Raw genomic sequence first — 26237 nt, 5'->3', positions numbered from 1 at the left:
CCTAACAGCTGGATATTTATCCACAAGAAGTTAAAAATAAGCACCCCTCCCCCCAAAAAAAATATTAAGTGTTTGTTGACAAAATAACCAGACCCTGGTCAAGAGCGGGCATCTTCATAAGGCTCAAAGTTAACAAATATTTTATAAATACTGTTAAATTTCACATACATACCCCTTACCGTTCAAAGGAGCAACTCATATTTTCAAGAATCTGGTGGTCTTCCATATATTCTCTGACCCAACCACCATCCCAGCACACATACACACACACACTAAACCTATAAAAATGAGGAGGTCACTGCTTCATATAGTCACACAGTGTCTTGGGGGCTGTCTTTGGCCTGAGAGAACCATGGGTTCAAGTCACAGCTCTACCACTTTCTGGAAGTGTGACCACCTGTAAGTTATTTTCCCTCTTGAGTCTTGTTTGTCTTACACATAAACAGCACGAAATTCCTACATCTCAAAAGCCATTGTTAAGGACAGAATCACATTCATTTAGCAGGCAAAATGGTCAACAAGTGCTCATTAGCACTAATATAATTATCAAGAGGGAGATCTCAACTTTACAAAGCAGGGCCCTCCATTCATGTAAATAGTGCTAAAGAATAGAGGCAGAATCTACTACAAGTGATTGGGACAGCTACCTTTGCTTTCCACAAATCCATGGAAGAAAACATGAGCCCAACAAGTCATAGGATGGGAAGAAGCTGGACAGGCCCTTAGCCTTGACTATAAGGCCCTGGCAGCTGGACCACAAATTGGTGCTTTGGGGAAATGGGAGTGGGGGAATGAAGAACCGCTGGGATCATGCCAGCAACCCCCTGGGTGGTCATCACTTTGGCCCGAGCCCAGCTCTGCTGAGCATTTTGACCAAAGCCATCCGCACCTCCCGATTTCTCGGGGGTTGAGTGTGGGAGTGACAAGGCTGTAGAATAGAGAGACCACGTTGTCCTGGTGTGGGCTGTGGTAGGCACCCGGCACCATGTACATGAACACAGCAGCACCATAAAAGAGTCCCACTACCGTGATGTGCGAGGAGCAGGTGGTGAAGGCCTTGTTTCTGGCTTCCTCAGACCGCATGCGTATAACGGCGCCCAACACGTGGCCATAGGAGATGGCAATGAGGGAAAGGGGAAGGACAAGGATCAGCACCCCGGAGGTGGACAGCGCCAACTCGTAGGCCGAGGTGTCTGCACAGGAGAGCTTCAGCAGGGCTGGCACCTCGCAGAAGAAGTGGTCCACGATGCGGGAGGCACAGTAGGGGAAGTGCAGAGTGATGGAGGTCTGGATGGAGGCATTGAGCACACCTGCCAGCCAGGAGGAACCCACCATGAGCAGGCACACCTGACGCCTCATGAGCACAGGATACTGTAGAGGGTGACACACAGCAACATAACGGTCGTATGACATGAGGGCCAACAGGATGCCCTCAGCCACACCCAACAGGGTCAGGAAGAATATTTGAGCTGCACAACCCTCAAAGGAGATGGAACCTTCTCCCTGCAGGAAGTGGGATGCCATCTTGGGGATGGCGACCAGGGGAAAGCCAACATCAAACACAGAGAGCTGACTGAGAAGAAAGTACATGGGTGTGTGGAGCCGGGAGTCCATGTGGATCAGGAAGAGCAGAATGGTATTGCCCAGGAGGCCCACGGTAAACGTGGCAGCCACCAGGGAGAAGAGTAGCTGACGTGAACCTGAGTGACTGAAGAGGCCCACTAGAATGAAGTCAGAGGTCACTGACTGATTCGCATCCCCCATGTTTCACACAACGTACTTTTGCTGTAGGAAGGATACTAATGGCAAGATGCCTTGGTGGGGACGGCAAATAAGTTTCTACCCACGTGCCAACTGCCTCCACTTGGTAGTGGCTGCCTGGAGAAGTATTACAAGGTCACAGCTAGAATCAGCAGTTGGAAATGCCATAGTCAGTGAGTGACATCTGTCACAGGCATGGGATGGGACAACAACAACTTGCATCTCCGAACAAGATACTTGGCCACACCCTAGTAAAGAGTGACACACTGATTCTTGAGGTCCAAACATTGAAGTCCAAGTCAAAGACGGTAACTCAGCTCCAGTAGAATGTTTCAATACCTCTCCTTCCAATGGTCCTGGGGCCAAAGCAGAGGTGAGATTCCAAAAAGGCTGAGTGGTGAAATGGAGGGTGATGGAGCCAAAGCAATAAACCAAGGAAGAAAGCAGAGAAAGGTCTAGGTCCAAGAGCCTGGATGAGAATATGGGGGAAAGAGAAATCAATGATGAGTCTGTACTGGGTCAAACTGAGGGTATGAATCTCCAGAGGGCGCGAGCCACAGAGGGTGGCTATGGGTGACAGCAGGTTGGGGAACCAAACAGCCTGGAGTTGGGTGGGGAGAGGAGTTGTCAGTCAGCTCAGCTGTTATTGGTGATTTTGTTGCATTGGGTGAAGAGTAGTGACCTATGGACAGTCTGACTCAATTTCAAGTAAGGTACCGGGCCTAGAAGGTTGTGTCTAATATCGCCAGGGCGAATGAGGCAGACAAAAAAGAGGACCACGGATTAGAGGGAGCTACACACTTAAACTGGGAATACTTAACTCTCCTGGCCCCCTCCAAGCCTCCGGGCAAACCGAGCTTGCCCTGGAATCCCATGCACCACCCACAACTCCAACAGTGGACAGTGCGAGACCAAAAGAATGTCTATTCCCAACTGCAGGTAATTAGAGAATCAACAAGACTGGCCATTTAAGGGCAAGTGGATTTTACAGAGGGCCTCACTGGAGCTCTTTTTCCTAAGGCTGCCATCCTCACTCAGAAGGCCTTAAAGGCTGTTTAATTATCCATCATCCTGATTTTCCCATCACATCCAAGCTCCCAACCTACCATTCACCCATGCATTCAACAAAATTGGGCCTAAGATAAGCTGGGCATAAGATATCCAGAGGCGAAGCACCCTAGGCAAGGTCCCTCTACCTGGACCCCACATACTGCATCAGGATACTGATGACAAACAAGGAGATAAATGGACAAGATCTTTGTGATAGAGGGAAAGTACATTGAGGGAAGTGAATAGGATGTTCTGTAGGAAATGACTGCTAACACCACAGGGCATAGTCAGAGAAGTGTCTTGGGACAGATGCCCTCAGTATCTGAAGAGCGTCTAGAGAGGGATGCTGTGTCAGGGAACCAACTGCCTCCTGATACTGGGAGGTGAATGTTAGTGAAGCCAGATGGGTGCTTCACCCTAACAAAGAACTTTCTGACTGTGAAATCCAACCAAAAATGGAATGGGCCGCCTCACTGGCAGCATTTTCCAAAGTCAGTTGATGATGTTAGGAAGTTAAGATAACAGTCCTGTGGTTATCAAAGTTAGAGTTTGAGAAGGAAAGTGAGCATTGATCAAATCATTTCAGAATAATCTAATCAACAACATAATGGAGACACATGCGTGAGGCTTTGGGTACCAAGGGGATGAAATTCTGCCTGGGGTGGGGTCAGAGAGGACTTCACAGAGGAGGCACTGGAGCTGGGTTTTGAAGATCAGGTAGGAGTTTTACAGGCAGCCAAAAGAAGGAAAGTTGTTCCAGGCAGAAGAAATAGAGCACACAGAATTAGTGCTTAGGAGAGTGTACCCAAGGGTCGGACTAAAATGAGCTTGGATCCCAGCTCAACTAGTTTGTGGCGGCTCGACCTTGGGTATCTACTTAACCTCAGTTTCTTCATCCATCAAATGGGTGACAGTAATCTATGTTAAAGCACAGTTGTAAAGATTAAAGGATGAATGTTCAGAGCTCAGTGCCTGACATGTGGCAAGTGCTCAATAAATATATATAAATTGATATAATTTACATAAATATAATTATACATAAAATCTACAAATTATATAATTGTTATAGAATTATTACTAATTCTCTAGAGAGGAAATTCATTAGAGATTGCTAGTTGATGCGTGCTTAGCACAAGGCCAGGCACATAAAACCTTCTCAGTGCTGGCTGATTGTTATGATTACTCAACATTGTGGCTCCTTCCATGGTCTGACCCTGTCCAGCTCCATCAATCTCTTTAGTGCTTCTCTGTGATGCCCTTGTCCTGTGTAGAACCCCACCTGCCCCTTCTCTGGCCTCTAAGATCCCTTAGCAGCGTCTCCCAAACTCCACCCAACCCCAGATCCATTAGCCTACAGCAGGGTTTTTCCACCGTGGTGTTATCTGGGGACAGATAATTTTTTGTGGTGGGAAACTGTTCTGTGCATTGTATGAAGTTTAGCAGCATCCCTGGATCTCAACCCACGAGATGCCAAGAGCATCCCCCACCACTGCCTCTCATCATGAAAACCAAAACTGGCTCCATATGTCCCCAGGGAGGCAGAATCACCCCTTGTTGAGAACCTCTGGCTTAAAGACAGGATAATTGTAACCTGTACATTTTCCTCGATTCCTCTTCCAGATGTTTATTCTTAAATTGGATTAAGCTCAGACCCCGCATAAATCCTGGGAATATCTTACTATTTCCATGACTCCATACAGAAAAAAAATTAATTCTTGCAATGTTTCTGCCATCTTATAGCCATCCAACCCCCCCCCCCCCCAAACACCAAGTATCCCAGCCAGTGAAATAGCTTTTACTACAGGCTCCTGCCAAGGGCTATTTAAATGTCCAAATGAACCTGATCTCACTCTATCACTCACATAGACTCGCCCTAAAAGAAACTGACACCAATTAAGGACTGTCCAATTAAGGACTCACTTAGCAAGCATCTGGCTAAGTGTTTTGTGTGCTTAACACTTTAATCTTCGAGTCTTGGAGATCATTGCACAACAATACGAATGTACTTAATGCTGTGAATGGTACACTTAAAAGTGGTTAAAACTGTAAATTTGTTACATGTATTTTATCACAATTTGACCCCTGCCTGTAGGCATTGTTTTATCTGCATTTTTTTTTACAAGAAGACATATATGGGTTCAGAGAAGTGTAGGGAGTTGCCCAGCACCACCCAGCAAAGAAGTAACAGCTGAAATCTGAACAGAATAGGAATCTGATTCCAAAGTCCCTGTTTTCCCCTTTGCATACTGCACACTCCCCCAAGCACCATAATACACATTTCAGAATTTGTTACACATATTTACATACTCAGTCCTGTGTGCCCCCAAACGAGCCTTTCCTTCGAGGGTGCCCAGGTGTTCCCCCTGTTATGCCAACAATTACTGGGTTTTTGGTATCTTGGTGGCCGGAGATTCTGGTTGTGATCCCCTTGTGTGCTGAGCTTTTGACAAACTCTTTCCCCTCAAGACCTCTTCCTGAAGAAGATTGCCATCCACCCAACCTCTGCCCTGCAAGTGAGACAGGCAGGGGTGGGCAGAGGTAGCCACGAGTCACTCAAATCTGGGCTGGATCACCTGGGACTCTTAAATCAGTACTTTTCTTCTGGTTTGAAGAGAAGCCCTTTGGGCAAGTTTCCAAGATGCCCCTTCACCACTTCCTTTCCCCACTGTCCTCAGTAATGCCAAAATGTGGGTCTGGGGGGGGGGGGCGGTCTCTTTGCTGATGCCAAGAGACCAAGGAAAAGACACTGGCATTATTCACCTTCCTGTTGCCCATACAACTTCCCATCTCTCCACCATGACTAGACGTGATCTGGGCCCTTGGTAACCTAGCTACTCAAATGACAGTTTGCAGGACCCTACCATTTACATTGTCTGTTTATCCTCACATTCAATTACACCAGCTCAAGGATCCACAGCAGAGCTCGCTCAATAAATACCTGTTGAGTGTATCCATCCTGTAAGGGAAGCGATATTTTTGTTGGAACTAATGTTACCGATACATGGGCTGGGGAAGGGGACGTGACTTACCGAAAGTCACACAGCTACTGAGAGGGCAGGCTAGGATTTGGAATCAGCACATCCCTGGAAGTAAGTGGTTTCTTTCTTGCAGTCGATGCTCAGCTCTTGCGTCCAGGAAGGCAGAACTGAGAACTCCTTTGGGGAGGATCCCTGCTGTGGATGGCCAGTCCTCAGGAGGGAAGCTGAGGGTGCCCCCAACCCATGCCAGATGGGTGGTTCTGACCAAGGTCAGGGGCCCATGTCTGGCTGCTTCCAACAGCTTTTATGGAAAGTCAACACGAGATGACCTTCAACATGGCGTGAACATCCACATGGATCACCTTCTGCCATCTAGAGGCCTGGCCACCTTGGGTTCATAGCAGTGAAGACAGACAAGGAAAGAATAAACACTCGGTATAACAACTTCCTGCAGGTTGGCAAAAGTCAAAGACGTGGACAAGAACTCATCCTTCCATCCAATACCCGTCAACCCAACATGTCTACGGAAAACAAGATCAGCAGCTCTTCAGATCCATCCTGCCACCAATGTCTAATCTCTAAACCATGCCTGGAGCTTCAACATCCCCACAAGCCTGGGCTCCAAGTTCTTGCCCCCCACCCAGCAGGGTCTGCATGTGGCATGAAGGACCTTTCTCAATACCCCATAAGCATGTCAACACCTCTCATTCTAGGATAGCCCCTGATAAAATCTCCCTCGATTCCAGCAGCAACCAGTGCTGCCTGTCTATGCAGAAACAGACATCATCATCTGGGGCATAGATGTCATTATCTGGGGGTGGGGACTCCATGGAGACCTGTCGCATCAGAAACCCCTATCTGCGAGAGAGGAAATTAGTTGCAGTGGGAGCCTAGAGCCCTTGATATTTTGTCCCTGGAGGCTGTGGAAAAATACTCATCTCTCAACTACAGGAAGGATGGGCAGCACTGATGCCGGTAAATGGATGTAACAGATGCCCAAGTGTTTTTGTTTGGGTCTAACCAGGAGGAGTAGATGAGGAATCCATTGCTGCAAATGGATCCCATGCTCGAAAAAAAAAAAAAAAATTTCTTTTCCATGTCCAGGAGGTTTCTTCTGAGTTAAATAATGAGGCAGCTATGGTGGTAAAACGCCCAAGAGGCAACTTCCCTGGGCGGAGGCATTTCCTCCTCTAGGGGCCTCCAAGACTCAGGAGATGCAATGATCCAAAGACAGATGGTTCTAGTGCCTGTGAGCTTATTGTGTATCCACAGCTGAGCCAAGAGAAAGGGGAGAGCCCAGAGAGCCAAGCTACCTTAGGCAGGGATGCCCAGTGCAGGAAGCCACAGACAAGCCTCCCGAGGCCAAGTGAGTGACCGGGAGTGTTGCTCAAACCAAAGCTGAGTCAGAAAGATGGAAACTAGTGGAATCAGCATAGAAGCAGGAATGAGTGACCTGGGTTGAGGACTTGATATATAGTAGAGGCAACTACCAGCCAATTCCTTGTGCCGTGCCACCTGCCGTACATCCAAGCCCAAGGCAGGCATTAGCAATTGGCCTCGTGGCTTTCTACTTCTGAGCCTGGATGGAGCTTCCCAACTCGGCACGCCAAACAGTCAGCCCTTACAAATTGGATTTGACGTTCGCCGTGAAATTTTTCCAAGCAGATACTAGACCAGTACTCAAAGCAGTTGTGACAGTCTGTATGGAGACAAGGAGTTCGCACCAGAAAGTTATTCAACACACTGCTCCCTTAACTGAGAACATCTTCCTCTGGAAGAAATGTCAGCTGAACTAAATCATAGCTATATTGTTCATTTACAGTCTGTTTCAAGGTCCTGTTTTCCTCAAGGGCCACATCAGTTCATGGGCTACGCTTGGAGTAACACTGCCACAGACTGTGAGTTCCTTGACAGCAAGACTCCTGCGATTACTCATTTCTGTGTCACTGGTACCCAAAGCACATGGACACATGGATGTTTATGGAACAGGAAGGGCTGGAACAGACAGGATTTTGGGAAGAGAAATCAAGATATGGAGTAGTGGGGAGTGGGTCTTGAATCCTCAACGCCTAGCATGTTGAACTGCATCAAGAGTGGATGGAAGGAAGGAAGGAAGGAAGGAGGGAGGGAGAGAGAGAAGGAGGTAAGGAAAGAGAGAGGGAAGGAAGGAATAAAGGAAGGAAGGAGGGAGGGAGGGAAGGAAGGAAGGAGGGAGGGAGGGAGGGAGGGAAGAAGGAAGGAAGGAAAGAAGGAAGGATGGAAGGAGGGAGGGAGGGAAGGAAGGAGCCATGCTTAAAGTAATTTGCCCTTTTATGTTGACAAGCCATAATCACCTTTTTCTTTGGAGGAGATAAGCCTAAGATTATGGAAATCGCTAGAAAATAATTATGAAACAGCAAGTCTGTTCTCAGTTTTTCTAACTTTTTACCTGAAAATTTTTAAACGTGCAGAAAAGCACATCCATATATCTCTCACCATTTCTTCTCTCTTTATATGTACATAAACACACAAACACACACTTCTTTTATTGAGATGAAACTCACATAAGCACACAATTAATACTTTTAAAGAGTATAATTCGGTGGGACTTAGTACATTCACAGTGCTGTGCACCCATCACCTTGATCTAGTTCCAAAACATTTTTGTCCTCCCAAGGAGACCCCATGCTCACGAAACAGTCACTCCCATTAACCCCAGACTGCTGTCTGTATCTACAGATTTTTACCTATTGTGGATATTCCATATGAATAGAATCATACAATCGGTGACCTTTTGCATCTGAATTCTTTTGCTCAGCATAATATTTTTTTTTTTTTTTTTTTTTTTTTTTTTTTTTTTTTTTTTTTTTTAAATTTTTTTCAACGTTTATTTATTTTTGGGACAGAGAGAGACAGAGCATGAACGGGGGAGGGGCAGAGAGAGAGGGAGACACAGAATTCGAAACAGGCTCCAGGCTCCGAGCCATCAGCCCAGAGCCCGACGCGGGGCTCGAACTCACGGACCGCGAGATCGTGACCTGGCTGAAGTCGGACGCTCAACCGACTGCGCCACCCAGGCGCCCCAACTCAGCATAATATTTTTGAGGCCCATCCATGTTGTAGCATTGTTACAGGCTGAATCATATCCCCTCCAGGACATCCCCCCTCCAGGACATCAGAACATGATTGTCTTTAGAGATAAGGTCTTTAAATGACTAATTAAATTGAAATGAGATCATTAGGGCAGGCCCTAATTCAATAAGACCTGGGTCCTTATACCAGAGGAGATTAGCTAGAACATCAGCAAGATGGCAGGCAGAATGGGGAGCCTCAGACTTCCTTTCCCACGGGGACACACCAATTCAACCACACATGGATTGAGTCCCTTTGTGAAAAGTTCAGACACTACTTGAGGGGCTCCTGCACCCCCTCAAGCATGAGACCGGTTGCATCGAAGCCAGCAGGAAAGTACCTGGCACCTTCTCACCATAATCTCTCCCCGACCACAGCACCACACAATCAGGAGGAAGCCCCCCAGCCGCCCTCTGATCCTTGAGGAGGGAAGGAAAGGACTGGGCTGTAATCTAAAATTTGAAGGGGGCTGCCTGAGGGACTGATTTCTGTTATGCCTGAGTCTGAGCACTGGTGGGAAGGTGCCCCAGATCCGGAGCCACTGAGAACAAAGGTGAGGATTTGGACAAGTATGTCCTCACTGGCTGCAGACCTTGACCTACGTCAACACAGAGCAAGTGGAACACACAACCCAAGTCCTAGCTGCCTGTGCAGGGAAAGAATTGGAGCATTCACCCAACATTCGGGGTAGCTACCCAAAGAACTGGCTTCTGTGAGTCTTTTCTGGGAATCAACCAGTCCAAAAAAAAAAAAAAAAAAAAAAACCACAAACACCTAACAACAACAACAACACATCTACCATTAAGGAAGCTTCAAGGAAATAACCCACCCAGAGCACCCTGAATAGAGAAACAAAGTAAATGAGACTAACTCGTGTGAACAGAGCTTGCAAACACTTTTTTACCCAATTAACCAAACAGTATCAAGGGACAGAGACCACACAACAGTCATACTGAAACTGAAAGCACTTTAGAGGAAACAGACTGAGGGAAGAAATCAAAAAGAAACTCTTAGTAACATTAGAGCTATAACTGGCTAGAACCCAGAGGTATAACTAAAAAGACTGTGTATGTGAAAAAAAAATTTTTTTTCTCTAAAGAAAAAGATCTGTTAGAATTTTTTTAATGATATGAGAAATGAAAAAATTCAATAGGAGGATTAAAATACAAAATGGGGACGGGGGGGGCGCCTGGGGGGGGCTCAGTCTATTGAACATCCAACTCAGCTCAGGTCATGATCCCAGGGTCACAGGATGGAACCCCACGTGGGATCTCTGTGCTGAGCATGATGCCTGCTTGGAATTCTCTCTCTACCCCTGTTCTCTCTCTCTCTCTCTCTCTCACAAAATTATTAAAATATATATATATATATATATATATATATATATATATATAGTGTGTGTGTGTGTGTGTATATATATATATACTATATATATAGTATAGTATAGGAAAACACCACAAAAGAACAAAAAAAAAACACAAAAGAACAAAAAGACGCAGAGAAAAACAGTAAAGAAATAGTAAATCAGAGAATCAATCTAGATGGCCCAACATCAAAACAGTAGGCATTTCAGAAGTATGGAAATATGGGACAAGAAGTGTTTCCTGAATGAAACTTGTGAATTTCAAGATTCAAAATCGCTCACTCGTATGTGGAATTTAAGAAACAAAACATAGGGGAAGGGAAGGAAAAATAAGATAAAAACAGAGGGGGAGGCAAACCACAAGAGACTCTTAACTATAGAGAACAAACTGAAGGTTGCTGGAGGGCAGGTGGATTAAATGGCTGATGGGTATTAGGAGGGCACTTGTGATGCGCACTGGGTGTTGTATGTAAGCGATGAATCACTGAATTCTACTCCTGAAACCAATACAACGCTATATATTAACTAACTTGAATTTAAATAAAATTTTGTAAAGAAAAAGAAAATTGCTCAGCAGAATAAACAAAAAGAATGTACCGTATGGGATGCCCGGGTGGCTCAGTCGGTTAAGCATCCAACTTCAGCTCAGGTCATGATCTCACGGTTCGTGAGTTCGAGCCCCGCGTCAGGTTCTGTGCTGATGGCTCAGAGCCTGGAGCCTGCTTCAGATTCTCTCTCTCTCTCTCTCTCTCTCTCTCTCTCTCTCTCTCTCTCTCTCCTCCCTCTCTCCGCCCCTCCCCTGCTCGTGCTCTGTCTCCCTCTCAAAACTAAATATTCTTTTAAAGAAAGTTTTGAGACATTTACATAAATGGGAAAGCTTCAGATTAAAAAACAAAACCATAAACAGAAAAAGGCTGTTTCTTGCCAGCACACCTGGCCAAAACTCATCTGCCAACACCAGCAACACCTGCGTAAAAGCTCTGCGCGAAGAACCACAGATGGCAGAACCGGTCCCATCATCCCTGGAGAGACTGTGTCACTAAAAACCACACGGTGTGATGGACCTCACCCAGAAAGATGACGTGAAACGTCCCGATGTTTTGTCCGCAGGCTGGTGAGATGAGACCTGCCCCTACGTAGCGCCATGCGTCCTGTTTGCAAGGGACAAAGGTGAAAGGCAAGTCTCCTGGTTCCTTCCGTACCTCGCTCTGCAGTCCGCTGAGCTGGGGCCGGGAGCAGACCCATCTCACAGGGATTCCTGATAACACCTCCCTGGAATGCGTCACCCCCCACTGGGCCCACCAGCTCCTCCTCCATCCAAGCAGTGAGGAACAACCCGTCAAGGGGCCGAAGGCATTGCATCAAAAGCCCCTTCTGGCTTCTCCTTCCCACTGCAGAGAACGTTGATTACAGTGGAGTCAGGTGCCGCACATCTAAAATCTGTCCCAGCAGAACATGAGAAAACAATGGCACTCAGCCCTTAATGGTCCACAGGAATGGTGGAGAGAGCACAGCATGGGTGACCAAGGGGTGCTGGGCAGGGCCCTCCAAACACCACGGAACATTCTGAGCGGAAGGCTGAGGGGAGGAGTCTGTTTTAAGATAGAGGTTTATTATGATCCGGGCATGTGAGGCCAATGGGTTAGGAGAGCACTGCCATTGAAAAGCTGCCTTGTTACTCACAGCTCCCAAGGGGAGGGGTTGTGGCACACCATCGGGGTCCCCTCAGAGAAGCACCAGGGTCAGGCAGGAGACAGGCTTAGGACCCCCTAGTTTGAATAATTTCAGGGGCTGTCCCTTGTCATCTGGTACCTGGCTCTGGGGTGGTCAGTGGAGGAGGACAGTGGTCCTGAGTGTGAAAGCCCCGCAGAGGAGGAGGAAGGGAACATGGGCTCTGGATTGGATGCTTTGCCCACGAAAGGTACACTGGGGAGCAAGGTGTGTGCCATCTCTAGGAATCAGCTAGCCCTGGGCGGGGAGTCTCTCCCAGGTGAGCAAGGCCCCAAGGTGTCCAAGCACCAAAAATATAGAATGAAAAGGCATGATCGATACAATGTTTCCATTTGTTCTCTGAGGTTTATGGCAAGATTGCTCCGCTAATCAGTGGTTCTCAGTACGGGTTACACAGTAGATTCACCTGGAAGTTTTTGACAATGTGATGCTTGGTTCCCACTGCAGGTCAAGTGGGTCAGCAGTGCTGGGGAGTGGTACCTCCAAACTGAAGAATGGTCGGAACTGCTCACTCAACAGAGCTAGAGAGGGGAGCCTGGGTCCCAGCAAAAGCGGCATTTCCCCCATGTGAACAACACACTCAACTCAGCAACCTGATCCTCTCTGGGGAGAGATCCACAGACGGCTTCCGTTGTGTTTGTTGTGGTGTTGTTGCCTGTGTTGGGTGCATACACACAGGCACTTGAATGTGTGTGTGGAGTGTAGATGTGTGTGTGTGTGTGTAGATATGTGTATATGTATACGTGTGTGTGTTCAGTCAAGCCTCATTATTCAGAGTCCACATTTGAGAACATGCCTGATTTTTTTGTAGTTTATTTATTTTGAGAAAGAGAGAAATACAAGACAGGCAGAGAGAGAGAGGGAGAGAGAGAGGTTCCCAAGCAGGCTCCCCACCGGTAGGGCAGAGCCTGATGCAGGGCTCAAACTCACGCACCGTGAGATCATGACCTGAGCCGAAACCAAGAGTCCACTGCTCCACCGACTGAGCCCCCCAGGAGCCCTACTTGAATTTATTTGTAATCGCAAACTCAGTACTTCTGGGACTTTCACGGTCATTTGCAGACACACACAGAGCAATGAAAAATCTGAGTTGCCTACATGCTTCTTTCCCACCGAGATCCAACAAGGCCAATGGTGTGCTTTCTTGTTCTGCTCTCAGACCGTACACAAGTGCCCTTTTCACGGTCTGTTTAGTGCCCCAGGTTTCACAGTTTTGTACTTTCCATCCATGGTTTCACTGTTTAAATTGGCCCAAAGCATGGTGCTACCTAGAGCTCCCTCGTGCAAGAAGGCTGTGCTGTGCCTTGCAGAGAAAATGCATGTGCTAGACAAGCTTCATTCAGGCTTCAGGTATAGTGAGCGATGTTGGCTGTGAGTTCAGTGTTACTAAGGTCAATAATGTATATTGAATGTATCTTTAAACAGAAACACACAGGGGCACCTGGGTGGCTCAGTTAAGCGTCCAACTTCAGCTCAGGTCATGTTCTCACGGTTCGTGGGTTCGAGCCCCGCGTCGGGCTCTGTGCTGACCGCTCAGAGCCTGGAACCTGCTTCGGATTCTGTGTCTCCCTCTCTCTCTCTCTGCCCCCTTCCCTGTTCTCCCTCTCTCTTGCTCTCAAAAATAAGTAAACATTAAAAAAAAATAAATAAAAACAGAAGCATGCCTTCTAATTTAAACAGATCAGTTGACTAGTTGATGAAAAGGTAACCAGAGTTCAGTAGTCACTAACTCCGTGAGTCGTGACGTTGTAGAACATTAACCACCACAATAAGCAAACACAAGCAGCCTGAGCAGTCTTGCTATAAACCCTGGAGAACAAACAGGAACACTATATCAATCATGTCTTTTATTCTGTACTTTTTCGGCTCTATCAAGATATAACTGACAGGTAATGCTGTGTAAAGCGTAAGGCGTAGAATGACGGATACACTTACCAATTGCAAAACTGTTACCAACAATCGCAAAACTGTTACCACCAGGTGTTTTACGTCATCACTGTTTTTGTGGTGAGAACAGGTGCACTGGCTTTTCAGCTTTCAAGTATGTAACAGTATTGTTAACTACAGTGACTACCATACATTAGAGCCTCAGAACTTACTCATAACTAGAAGTTTGTACCCTTTGACCAACATCACCCTTTCCCCCACCCCCCAGCCCCTGGTAATCACCATTCTACTCTCTGTTTCTACAGATTCAGCTTTGTTCGAGTCCACATATACTCTCTGTTTCTACAGATTCAGCTTTGTTCGAGTCCACATATAAGCGAGATCATGCAGCGTCTGTCTTTCTCTGACTTGCTTACTTCGCATAATGCCCTCAAGTGTCATCCAAGCTGTGCAAACGGCAGGGGTTCCTTTTTTCTCATGGCTACATAACATTCATATCTCTATATAAAGCTTTCTTGTGAGCAGTTTTCCTTTCGTCTCCCAGATGTCCGCAAGGCTCCAGACAAGGTTTCTCAAAGTCCAGCCGGCCAACCAGGAGCATCAGAATTACTTGGAAGTTTCTTAGGAATGCAGATTCGGGGGGGGGGGGGCGGGGGCTGGCCTGCTGAATCAGAATCTCTGGGCAGGATCAGAACTCCGTGTTTTAACAAGCCCGCCTGAAGATGCTCATACACATTGAAGTATGAGAACCGCTGATCCAAGAGAACTTCCTCACAACCCCAGACTCCCGGTCCATCCTTTCTGATGGTCAGGAGAAATTAAGAATTTGAGAATGTTTAAAAAAAAAAAAAAAAGGAGGGGAAGGGGGACAGGACGGGAGGATGGGGAGGGGAGGGGGCAGGAGGAGGAGAAGCAGAATTTCAAAATGCTGAACATCCAAATCACCTGATCTCCACTGGCTTCACATTAAGATCTCCTGAGAGCTTTAAACAATCACGGATGCTTGGTCTCCATCTGCAGAACTCTGATGCAGTCGGTCGGGGGCAGGGGGCAGCCAGAACACGGAGATTTTTTTTTTTTTTTTTTTTTTTAATTCATCTGGCGATCCTAATTTGCAACCAAGGCTGTGAACTGGACGAAGGACTCGGCTGCAGGAAAGAAAAAGAAGCTGGTGGTCTTGGGCGCCCCCTGTTGGCAGGAAGCTATACAACTCGACCCCCCGCGACCGCAGACGCAGGTGGAAAGCCTCGCGGCCCACGCAGGTGTCAGATACGCCCGCGGCCCGGATCTGAAGCCGGGAGGGCGCAAAAAAAAAAAAAAAAAAAAAAAGGCTTTTTCAAGAGACATGCCCATCTTAATCCCTAATTCCCCTGCAGAGCTGTTGCTCAGATGTTTCCACCTCTTGGTTACTCACACGCACAAGACGTGTAATTTGTGTAACCGTCAGTAGCGCTTACGATGTACCAGCCACTGACCTAAACACTTCACAAATAATAACTCGTCCATGTACATCGCTGCCCTTGGAAGTCAGTACCATTATTACCTCCAACCTTATTACCTTCTTACCTTAAACCCCAGCAGCTGGCTCCAGATCGGTGGTCTTGACCACATCGTCGCCTTGTTGCCTCTCATCACGATGCTCGCCGTCCTGTCTGCCGTGGTAACCAGGAATCTAGCGTCTATTATGTGGCAGACGCAATAGGGGAAACTGAGGCCAATGCGTTCCAGCCTCCATTTCTACTGTTTCACATGAATCTTAGACCTCACACTTTTCCAGGATACTTTTCGGTCACTGCAGTAGCTCAGAGATCTGGGTTCAAATCTTGCCCCTGCGCCATCCCAGCTGTGTGACTTTGGGCAAATTACTTCACCTTTCTGAGCCTTTATTCCCCCATCAGAAAACAATGAACCCAGCACCCTCAAGATGCAGTTACAATTGACCTGACCCCCATTCACTCAACACCCCTTCCACTCACCGTGATGATTCTTTAAGGGGGGGGATGTTTATTTTTGTCTTCAATGGCTGTACCCTAAATTCACCAAAGTATGTTTTAAGGGCTCAAGGGTCCATCCTGCAGGTCTGTTGAGTGATGCGGAAAAACGGAAAGTAGCTCCCCTTCCGCACACACCCATGTCACCATGGATACCAAAGGCTGGGCTCTGAACATGGGCTATTCAGTTCTTTATGTAACAGTCTGTCTGAACTAAACATGTCTTTCTAACATGCCGATGCTTACAACACTATTACAACCTCATACATTACGGTAGCTATAATTAAAAACCAAAAAGCAAAGAAAAAAAAAAGAGACAAAAACAAGTGTTAAGGATGTGGAGAGATTGGCACCCCTACATTGCCAGTGGGAATGGAAAATGGTGCGGCCCCTATGGAAAATAATATCATGGTCTCTCAAAATATTCTGACACGTGCTTCAACATAGCAGAACTCTGAGGACATTGTGCTCTGTGAAATAAGCAAGTCACAGAAGGACAGATACAGTAGGTGTTCACTCATAGGAGGTCCCTAGAAGAGTCCCATCCACAGGGACAGAAAGTAGGTGGTGGCAGCCCGGGGTGGGAGGGGGGCTGGGGAGTTGGCATTTAATGTGGACAGCGTTCATTTCTTGCACATACGTTATCCAGAAGGGGGTGCATTGGGGAAGAAGGAATTGTCTCAAATAAGGACAGCCGGCTCCAAAACGGATCAGGAGAGTTGCCTCAAAACCCACTTCTGGTGGTGCTAAGTATCATCTGTTAGTTAAAACAAATCAATTATGGGGCGCCTGGGTGGCGCAGTCGGTTAAGCGTCCGACTTCAGCTCAGGTCATGATCTCGCGGTCCGTGAGTTCGAGCCCCGCGTCGGGCTCTGGGCTGATGGCTCAGAGCCTGGAGCCTGTTTCCGATTCTGTGTCTCCCTCTCTCTCTGCCCCTCCCCCGTTCATGCTCTGTCTCTCTCTGTCCCAAAAATAAATAAACGTTGAAAAAAAATTTTTTTAAATAAATAAATAAAAATAAAACAAATCAATTATGTGTGTGTGTGTGCATGTGTGTGTGTGTGCGCACGTGTGTGTGTGCGTGTAATGCTAGAAATTGCCAGCATAAGAGCTGAATAAGTCACAGGAAGATAGAAGTAAGAAGGCCTCATCTCCTAGTTGTGTCCAGATTTAATCCTGGCCCAAGAGTGAGGTCGAGTTTTTAATTTTGTTTGTGGTCTGATCCGTGTTTTTGGAAATGTTCATTTGCTTAGCAATTTATTGAGGGTCTGGGTCCTTCCCCACCTCCAGCTCTATTGAGATGTAACTGACATATAACATTGCAGTGAGTTTAAGTTGTACAAGGCGCTGATTTGATACATCTGTACATTGTAAAATACTTACCATTAAAAATAGAATTACCTTATGATCCAGCAATCCCAATTCTGGGTATATACCCCGGAGAACTGAAAGCAGGGACTTAAAGAGATATTTGCACAGCTAGGTTCAGAGCAGCATTAATCACAATAACTAAAACATGGAAGCAATCCAAATGCATCAACAGATGAACAGATAAGCAAAATGGGGTGTATACACACAATGGAATATTATTCGGCCTTAGAAAAGGAAAGAAATGCCCTGATTCTGCCCTGTCCCATTTATCTTACTGAGAGCTCCCTTTTTGGATCCCACAGAGACCCCTCCCACTGAGGGGAAGCAGAAGTCGCCCCTGGAGAGAAGACAGACACCTCTTCATCACCATCACCATGTGGTAGAGAGAGGGAAGGGAAATCAGGGCAGGCTTCCAAGGGGAGGTGGCATCTTGCTACGATTCGAAGAGGCAAATTCCCGGTCTACAGGAACAGGGCAAGGAAACTGTGCCAGGTGTAGAAAAGAGCAGAAGAATCAAAGAACAGTACGGGGGTGTCTGGGCCTCTCCTTGCACCCCACCCCAGGCAGGCTTTTGTTTCCTTTAGGAAACCAGAGGGACAAACCAGCTAGCCAATCACCTTCTGATTAATATTCTAAGAGGTAATATTTTATCTTTTTAATGTTTATTTATTTTTGAGAGAGAGACAGAGACAGAGCATGAGTGGGGAGGGGCAGGGAGAGGAGGGGACACAGCATCCGAAGCAGCTCCAGGCTCCCAGCTGTCAGCACAGCTCGCACCCACGCACCGAGAGATCATGACCTGAGCCGAAGCTGGATGCCTAACCCACCGAGCCACCCAGGCGCCCCATAAGGGTTACTATTTTTAATTAAATTAATTTTAAGATGAAATTCTAAGGAAGCACCAAGAGAAGGATTCTTGGGTCTTCCTGGGCTCTGGATCAGGGAGCTGGTCTCTCCTTGGGCACCCTCTAGCCTGCTTCTCCAAACTTGCCGCTTTGGAGGGGCATCCAGAATAGAGGAGTATCCTGCAGCTTTCTGGGATAGGCTCATCCCCATCCCCTTCCCTTCCCCTGCATTGTGAAGTCTTTTGAAGGGGGCAGCCAGAAGGGTGATGATATGAGGGTGACAGGGTGATATGAGGGTGATGTCATAGACCACTGGTCCGTCCCCTCCCTCCGCATGTGCCTGCCCTGCTCGCGTCTCAGCCTTTTCTCCTCACACCCCTGCCCCCCCCCCCACCCCCAGAGGAAAGCGGTCAGCCTTGCCAAGCAGCCCACCCAGCCACCTGCAGCCATGGACGCCAACCACTCCGGGTGCACGAAGCCCCAGCCCTCCCCAGAGGCCCCCAGGCCTGGCGCGAACCCCAGCTCAATCCTGGCGAACGAGACCCTGCGGCAGGAGCCCCCCAGCATGGTGGGCGACAGGTTGCCACCAAAGACCGGCGCGGTGGTCATCGACATGGGCACAGGCACCTGTAAGGTGGGCTTCGCGGGCCAGGCCCGGCCCGCCTACACCGTGGCCACCATCGTGGGCTGCCAGCCCAAGAAGCCGTCCTCCGCCCGGCAGGCGGCGCTGGAGACTTTCATCGGCGAGGCCGCCCGCAAGCGCCCGGAGCTGACGCTGGTGCAGCCGGTGCGTAACGGCATCGTGGTGGACTGGGATGCCGCCGAGCTCATCTGGCGCCACCTGCTGGAGCACGACCTCCGCGCGGCCCCTCGGGACCACCCGCTGCTGTTCTCCGACCCGCCCTTCAGCCCCAGCACCAACCGCGAGAAGCTGGTGGAGGTGGCCTTCGAGTCGCTGCGCTGCCCCGCCGCGTACGTGGCCTCGCAGGCCGTGCTGTCAGTCTACGCGCACGGGCGGGTCAGCGGGCTGGTAGTGGACGCCGGCCACGGCGTCACCTGCGCGGCGGCGGTTTTCCAGGGCTACAACCTGCCGCACGCCACCGAGCGCCTGGACCTGGCGGGCACCCACCTGACCGCCTTCCTGGCGGAGACGCTCCTCGGCCCGGGCCTGCCGCCGGGCCAGCACGACCTGGACACGGTCGAGGCCATCAAGCATCGCTACTGCTACGTGGCCCCCGACTTCCTCCAGGCGCAGGCGCGACCCGAGCGGGAGTGCCGCCAGACCCTGAGGCTGCCCGACGGGCGGACGCTCACGCTGGGCAAGGAGCTGTTCCAGTGCCCCGAGCTGCTGTTCAGCCCCCCGGAGATGCCGGGGCTGTCGCCCGCGGGCGTCCCCGCCATGGCCGGACGGAGCCTTCGCAAGGTGCCCCCGGAGGCGCGCGCGGACGTGGCCCAGAACGTGCTGCTCTGTGGGGGCTCCTCGCTCTTCCCGGGGTTCGAGGGCCGCTTCAGGGCGGAGCTTTTGCGCCGCCAGCCCCCGGAGGCCCACGTGGTGGTGGCGGCGCAGCCTACCAGAAACTTCTCGGTGTGGAGGGGGGGCTCTATCCTGGCCTCGCTGCGCGCCTTCCAGGCCTGCTGGGTCCTGCGGGAGCAGTACGAAGAGCAGGGACCGCACATCGTCTACCGCAAATGCTACTGACCCCCGGCGGCGCGGTGGGGGCGGGGGGCACTAAAGCTTCCAATACCCAGCCGGCTCTGTTCTGCCTTGACCCAGGGCCCAGCCCGGTCCACTCCCGGGCCCGCCCACCCTGGCTCACCTCGGGTTCTGACCCCACCAAGATCTGCCTCCCGGACATCCTGCTTCTTTCCTGCCCTAACTTACCTCCCATGATGCAACCCCAGAAGCACCCAGTTCGGACTCCCTGAAACCGCCCCTCCACGATTAAGCCCCAACGCGCCACCTTTTGTCCTAACCCTGTCACACCCACCTCCCATGATCCCTCCCCCATCCCAAGGCACTCTCAGGCTGGGACCCCTCACCAAGCCCACCCCCAAGACATCCCCAGATTCTCACCCCCAAATCTCACCCCCATGATCTATTGCTTTTGATATAGACCTCCCCCCGCCAAGTTTCTCCTAGGCTCTAAGGCCCAGTCCACTCCCTACTATATCCCTCAAGGACCCCCAACCCATCTCCATAACCTGCTCCTCCCCAAGGAACCTGCACCAGGTGCTCCAGCACCCCCCCTCCCAGAACCCTCATGATGGAATAGAAGCACCCTCAGAATCTTGCCCCACTTCTAATCCCCCAAACACATCCCACCAAGACACCCCTAGTTCAAGCACCCCAAATCCACCCCTTCATTGGTTTCCCCCGTCTTATTATCCCAAGTTCTCCCATACCCTGGTATTCCGAGCATCCCCCCCACAAGTGCTGAAACTCCGCACCCACCACAAAGACCCATGTTCTGATCTTGAAGGGTCTCCCCTGCACCAAAGCATACTCCGGTGTCCAAAGCCCTTTCCCCAAATTGTATCCTCCCCCATAACTCTGTCCTCGCTGCATGATTTGTTCTCCCAGATTCCTTTCTTCTATCTCACACCCACCCCCCACCTGTGCCCCCCAAAGAACACTATGTTCTGAACCCCCAGACCCCCCCCCCAGATAGCCCCACTGCTCTCAGCTCTGTGTCTCCCCCAGAAATACTCCCACATGGCCTGCCTTACAGCGCACCTCCTGACCCCACTCCTCAGCCCTTCACATCTTCTCAGGAAGGTTCCAGTCCCCAGGACCATCCCATGATCACCCTCACTGATGCCCTAGGCCCTCCCCTGTGTTCTGAGCCCCCTGACTTTCTCCCCAAAGACACTCTCCTAGGGTCACCCCATGATGAACCCCTAGGACATTCTACCCCAGGATTTTCAGACTCCCTAGAACCCCACCCCCTACATCCAGCCCCCCTCTACACCCCACCCCATTAGTTGAGACACCCAACAACCAGCGATATTCCTGAGGGCTGCCCAGCCCACCTGGGCTCCACCTGGACACTGGCTCCCTCCTGCCCCATACACAGGTCCCCAGGGGCCAAATATCCTGAGCTGTCCCTCCACAGAGGCTGGGCATTCTCCCCAGAAGCCACCCTGGGTCCCCTCTCCTCCCTCCAACCTCATCCTTGGCCACGCTGAGTCCCTGCTGGAGGCAAGACCCTCTGCCTTCACACCATCCAGCACAGCCTAAACCTCAGGAACCCCAGCCTGCAGCCTGGGTGCGTCCTCCCAACTTGATCAACAAAATAAGTACAAGCTGTCAGAGCTTGTCTGTGTCCACGATGGGTCCTCTTCCAAGGAGACATTGCTTCATCCATCCAATTAGTCAGTATCTACTGAGCCTCTCTGTCTCTGTCTCCCTGGGGCTATTTTTGGTTTTTATTTGCTCACTTAGATATCTCTCTCTCCCTCTCCTTCTCCCTCCTTCTCTTTCCTCTCTCTTTCTCTCTCTTCCTCCCTCACTTGTTTCCTCCTTCCTCAATCTGACTCACCTGCCAGCACTGTTCTTATGCAGGAATTTTCACGAGTGGAACCTCATTTATTTATGGAGCACTGAGACCATCACCCCATCCCCACCTCCACATCTGCCATCAGACAATGGGGGTGATTGAGGGCCCTGGTTATCCCCACCGGCCCGGTCCCACTGTCTTGGGGACTAGGCAGGGGCTCCGGTCCCATTCCTGGCCAGTAGGTGGTCCTTAGCTGCGGGGACAGTCCCCCAGTCAGGCCAGGATCTCCAGATCACCTTCAGAGTTGGACCCCCTTGTCTCACCGCGTCACCAGGCGGGCGGCCTCAATCTGCAGAACGCGCAGGCCAGGGGGTCGCAGGGTCCTGAGGCGAAACTTCCCATTCTTCCCGCAAGGGGGCACCACCTCCAAGCTCAAGGCACTGCGAACAAGCATCACTTTGAGAACCACACAGACTGCAGCAAACTGGTCCTCCCAGACCTCAAGCGAGACACACCCCGACAGCGATGTCAGGGCACTGCCAGTCTCACACACACACACACACACACACACACACACACACACAAGGGATGTGGCACAGGCTGGGTCCCGATGCTACAGGAAGTGAGGAGAAGCAGAAACCCCCACCACCCCTGGGCTGCTAAGTCAACTCTCATTTAGACCAGACTGAGGTCTCCCCAACTCCAAACCTCCCCTGATGCAGGAATTTTCTCTACAGCCCTCCTAACATGTGCCCCCACCTTGGCACACCCCCACGTGTAGGGAGCACCTCAAGTCTACTGTTAGGAAATTCACCTCCTCCCAGGAGTTGTGGGTAAACCTCTGCACTCCGCCTGCCACCTGCCCCCCCCCCCCCCCCACACACACACCCATGCAGAGCCTGAGCCTCCTCACAGGCTGTGTGCATTCCTGTCCTAGGTCCTGGGAGATCAGAACAAGGAGCAGGGACTCTGTATCGTGTACTGCAAAAGTAGGGCTTACGGAGATGTGTGCCGACTTGACAAGAAGTGGTCGATTTTGTGTGTCACGTTCACTAGGCTGTGGTGCCGATATTGGACCAAACACCTTGATCAAACACCATTCTAGACGTTGCCGTGAAGGTATTTTTTAGGTGAGATTCACACTGAAATCACAGACTTTGAGTAACACAGGTTACCCCCTCATGGGGTGGTGGGTGGGCCTCGTCTAATCAGTTGAAGACTTTCAGAGAACAAAAACTAACCCTCCCCCAAGAAAGAAGGAATTTTGCCAGACGACTACCTTCGGATTCAAACTGCAGCTCTTCCTGGGTCTCCAGCCTCCCAGCCTACTCTACAGATTTTGGGTCAACCTCCACAATCATGTGACCAGTTCCTGAAAATACATCGGTCTTTCGCTACACGTGCATCTTCTTGGTTCGCCTTGTCTGGAGAACCCTGACTAAGACACATGCCAAGCCCCCTTCCTACCTCAGGGCTTTTGCACTGAGAATGCTCCCTCCACCTCCCACCTTCTCAAAGTATGATAACAAAGCTCAGATGCCATAAAAGGAATGACTAAAGCAGTTGACTTTACGTAAACATCACAAAAAAAAATCTGCAAAGTAAAACTCACCCTGAACAAAACCAAGACAAATGACAACATTTTAAAAAACAAATTAAATAATAGTTTTATTTTATTTGTTTGTGTTTTTTATTTTTTATTTTTAAGTAGCCTTCACATCCAGCATGGAGCCCAATGCAGGGCTTGAACTCACAACCCTGGGATCAAGGACCTGAGCTGACATCAAGAGTTGGACGCTCAGTCAACTGAGCCACCCAGGTGCCCCGATAATAAATAATTTTCAAACGATGAGTGGAGAAAATGACAACTCATAACACAAAGGGAAAATGTCCGTAATATGTAAAGAGCTCTTGGAAAGAATCAAGAAGAAAAAAAAAACCCTACAACAGTGCATGGAAAAGTTAGCAAAGGCTGTGAAAGTTGAGCTCACAGAGAGAGACAGTTCTCTCACCCAGGAGAAGACGCTAGTCTCATAAGGGAAATGAACATGAACGCTATACCGTGATACCATTTTTAGCCCATCAGATTGGCAGAGATCAAAAGGCTCGATAACACTCCACATTGGCGAGGCTCTGAGGAAACTGGCATTCTCTTACCTTGGTGATGAGGAAGGACGCTGGTACCACCCCTAGTGGGACAAGTCATCATCACTACCTAAATGACACATGCACACACCTGTGGCCGAGCTACGGCACGTCCAGGAATTTCTCCTTCAGATACAATCGCTCATGTGCAAAATGACGTGAGTGCAGTTATCCTCATACCCTGCAGGGCTTTGTAGCAGCAGAACATTGGAAACATTTTGTGCTTCTGATGTTGTGGGACCTCCAGGAGAAGAGGTTAATGCGATTGCCCTCGAACATAGAGAAACACTTCACGACTGTACAAAGGGAACCCCAGCCAGCTGCATTCACTGACATGAGTTTATCGCCAAGATATATTTTGAGTGAAAAAAAAAAAGGAAAAAGAAAAAGAAAGGCCAAAAGGCTATGTTAGCGTTTATAGAAAAAAAAAAAAAACAGGAATAAATGAGTTTTGCTTGAAAATACACAGAATGGGGGTGCCTGGGTGGCTCAGTTGGTTGGGCATCCGACTTCAGCTCAGGTCACGATCTCGCAGTCTGTGAGTTCGAGCCCCGCGTCGGGCTCTGTGCTGACGGCTCGGAACCCGGAGCCTGCTTCGGATTCTGTGTCTCCCTCTCTCTCTGCCCCTCCCCTGCTCATGCTCTGTCTCTCTCTTTGTCTCTCAATAACAAATAAACACTAAAAAAAATTTTTTTGAATAAAAGAAAATACACAGCACGTCTCTGGAAAATTTCACAAGGAGCTGTTTTGGCTATTCTAGAAAAGAGTTTCCCAAAATCCCATCCAAAGTCACAGCCATTATTAGACATTTTTTTCCTAATCGTCCCCCATGAAAGTTTAACAGCGCAGATCGACTGTGTATCTGTTTATATTTCTATGTGTATCTGTGCTTTATACATGAAAATGCATTTTCCCCACCCCCCTCCAGAACTAATTTTTACGCCCTTGGGGGCAATATCACCTCCACTGAGGGATGATGCTCTTGGAGGGTAACCTGGGCAGCAAGGTAAGAAGGGGCTTTCTCACTGCCTGCCCGTTTGAAGCAAATTTTGAATCACGAGATTATGCTTTTTTTTTTTTTTTTTAACATGGATGTTTCCTTTACGTTCCTGTGGCATCCACCCGGGCAGATCCATTTTCTGTCCTCTCGCTCCAGCGGTGATCATCTGACTTGTTTGATGCTTCGTTAATGGTGTCATCATCCAACAGGACCCTTCGTGTGTCACACACCCAGCGCTCAATCGAGTCCAGAAGGTGTTTGTTGAATGACTGAATGAGTGAACCAGGATTTCAGCGGAGCTTAGAGGAATCCTCCTGTGGAAGGGCTTTTCCCTCTCCTTTGCTGGCTTTGGAGTCGGACAGGCCTGAATTCAAGTCACACCTCCTCACATGCTCTATGACTTTGGACAAGTGACCTGACCTCTCTGAGCCTCACTCAATGCACGTGTAGAATGAGGGTGATATCAGTGCTCACTTCAGCGGAGAGCTTTATAAGGATTGAGCACAACACAGGTGCTCTGGGAGGTGTGGAAGGACACATCAGAAGCTGCCGTTGTCTTTCGGGCTGCGGGGGGTGGGGTGGAGGTGGGCTTTCACACTTACTCTGGGTATTAATGTATTGGAATGTTCTACAATGCAAATGCCTCCATAAAAATAATTTCTTAAAACCATCTCTAGAAATGCATAAGAACTTAACATGCTCGGTACACAGTTGGGGCCAAATAGTGATGGGGCTGCTGTTTCAGCTACACTGTGCCCAAAATAGACCCCAAGCCCTCCGGCCAGCCAGTCAACTGGCCGCCAAAGGCCTGGAGACTGTCCTTCAAGGGCTTGAACAAAGAGGATCCCCCAAGTCACTGCCAGAGTCTCAGCCCAGGTCCAGACCTTCTGTTCTTTGGGGGGCCCAGAGGTGGATGTATTTGGAGGAGGTGGGATCATCCCACCAGGCAAAGCACAGACTGGGTAGGATTAGGGTGAGGCAGGTGAGGGACACAGGAACAAAGGGCAGCATCAATGCTCGTCTGTGTTTTAAAATGTGACAGCTTAGGGACACCTGGGTGGCTCAGTCGGTTGAGCGTACGACTTCGACTCAAGTCCTGATCTCACGGTTCATGAGTTTGAGCTCCACGTCGGGTTCACTGCTATCAGCACAGAGCCCGCTTTGGATCCTCTGTCTCCCTCTCTCCCTACCCCTCCCCTGCTTGTGCTCTCTCAAAAAATACATAAAACATTTTCTCAAAGTTTAAATAAATAAATAAAAATAAAATGTGACAGCTTTGTTCATTTTTGCATTCATTTTGATTTTTTTTTTTTAAATACTGCACGGATGCCAGGGGCTGGGGAGTGACTCGGGGGTACGTTTTCTTTTGGGGTGATAGCAATGTTCTGGAACTAGATGGTGGTGATGGTTGCACAGCCCTGGGAATGGACTAAAGGCGAATTTTACGGTTTGGGAGGCGATCTCGATGTCAAACACTGCACTGAAGTGTGATTTACCTTATGAGCCT

The 26237-nt window shown here is 49.3% G+C and overlaps 2 protein-coding genes across 2 annotated transcripts; one reads left to right on the top strand and one right to left on the bottom strand.

Moving 5' to 3' along the window:
* Positions 1 to 835: 835 nt before the first annotated feature.
* OR2Z1 (olfactory receptor family 2 subfamily Z member 1) lies at positions 836 to 1764 on the bottom strand. The gene is given in 2 exon segments (XM_025916417.1): positions 836 to 903; positions 906 to 1764. Coding segments are annotated over 2 exon segments (927 nt in total).
* Positions 1765 to 18463: 16699 nt separating this feature from the next.
* ACTL9 (actin like 9) lies at positions 18464 to 19787 on the top strand. The gene has a single exon (XM_025916614.2). The coding sequence runs from the start codon at positions 18537 to 18539 to the stop codon at positions 19785 to 19787; it is 1251 nt and encodes a 416-aa protein (XP_025772399.1). The 5' UTR covers positions 18464 to 18536.
* The last annotated feature ends 6450 nt before the right edge of the window (positions 19788 to 26237 follow it).

This window comes from Puma concolor, chromosome A2, assembly GCF_028749965.1.
Source record: "Puma concolor isolate L17-30 chromosome A2, mPumCon1.1.hap2, whole genome shotgun sequence".
In the NCBI taxonomy this organism is placed as follows: Eukaryota; Metazoa; Chordata; class Mammalia; order Carnivora; family Felidae; genus Puma; species Puma concolor.
This window is presented reverse-complemented; position numbering and strand designations above follow the sequence as displayed.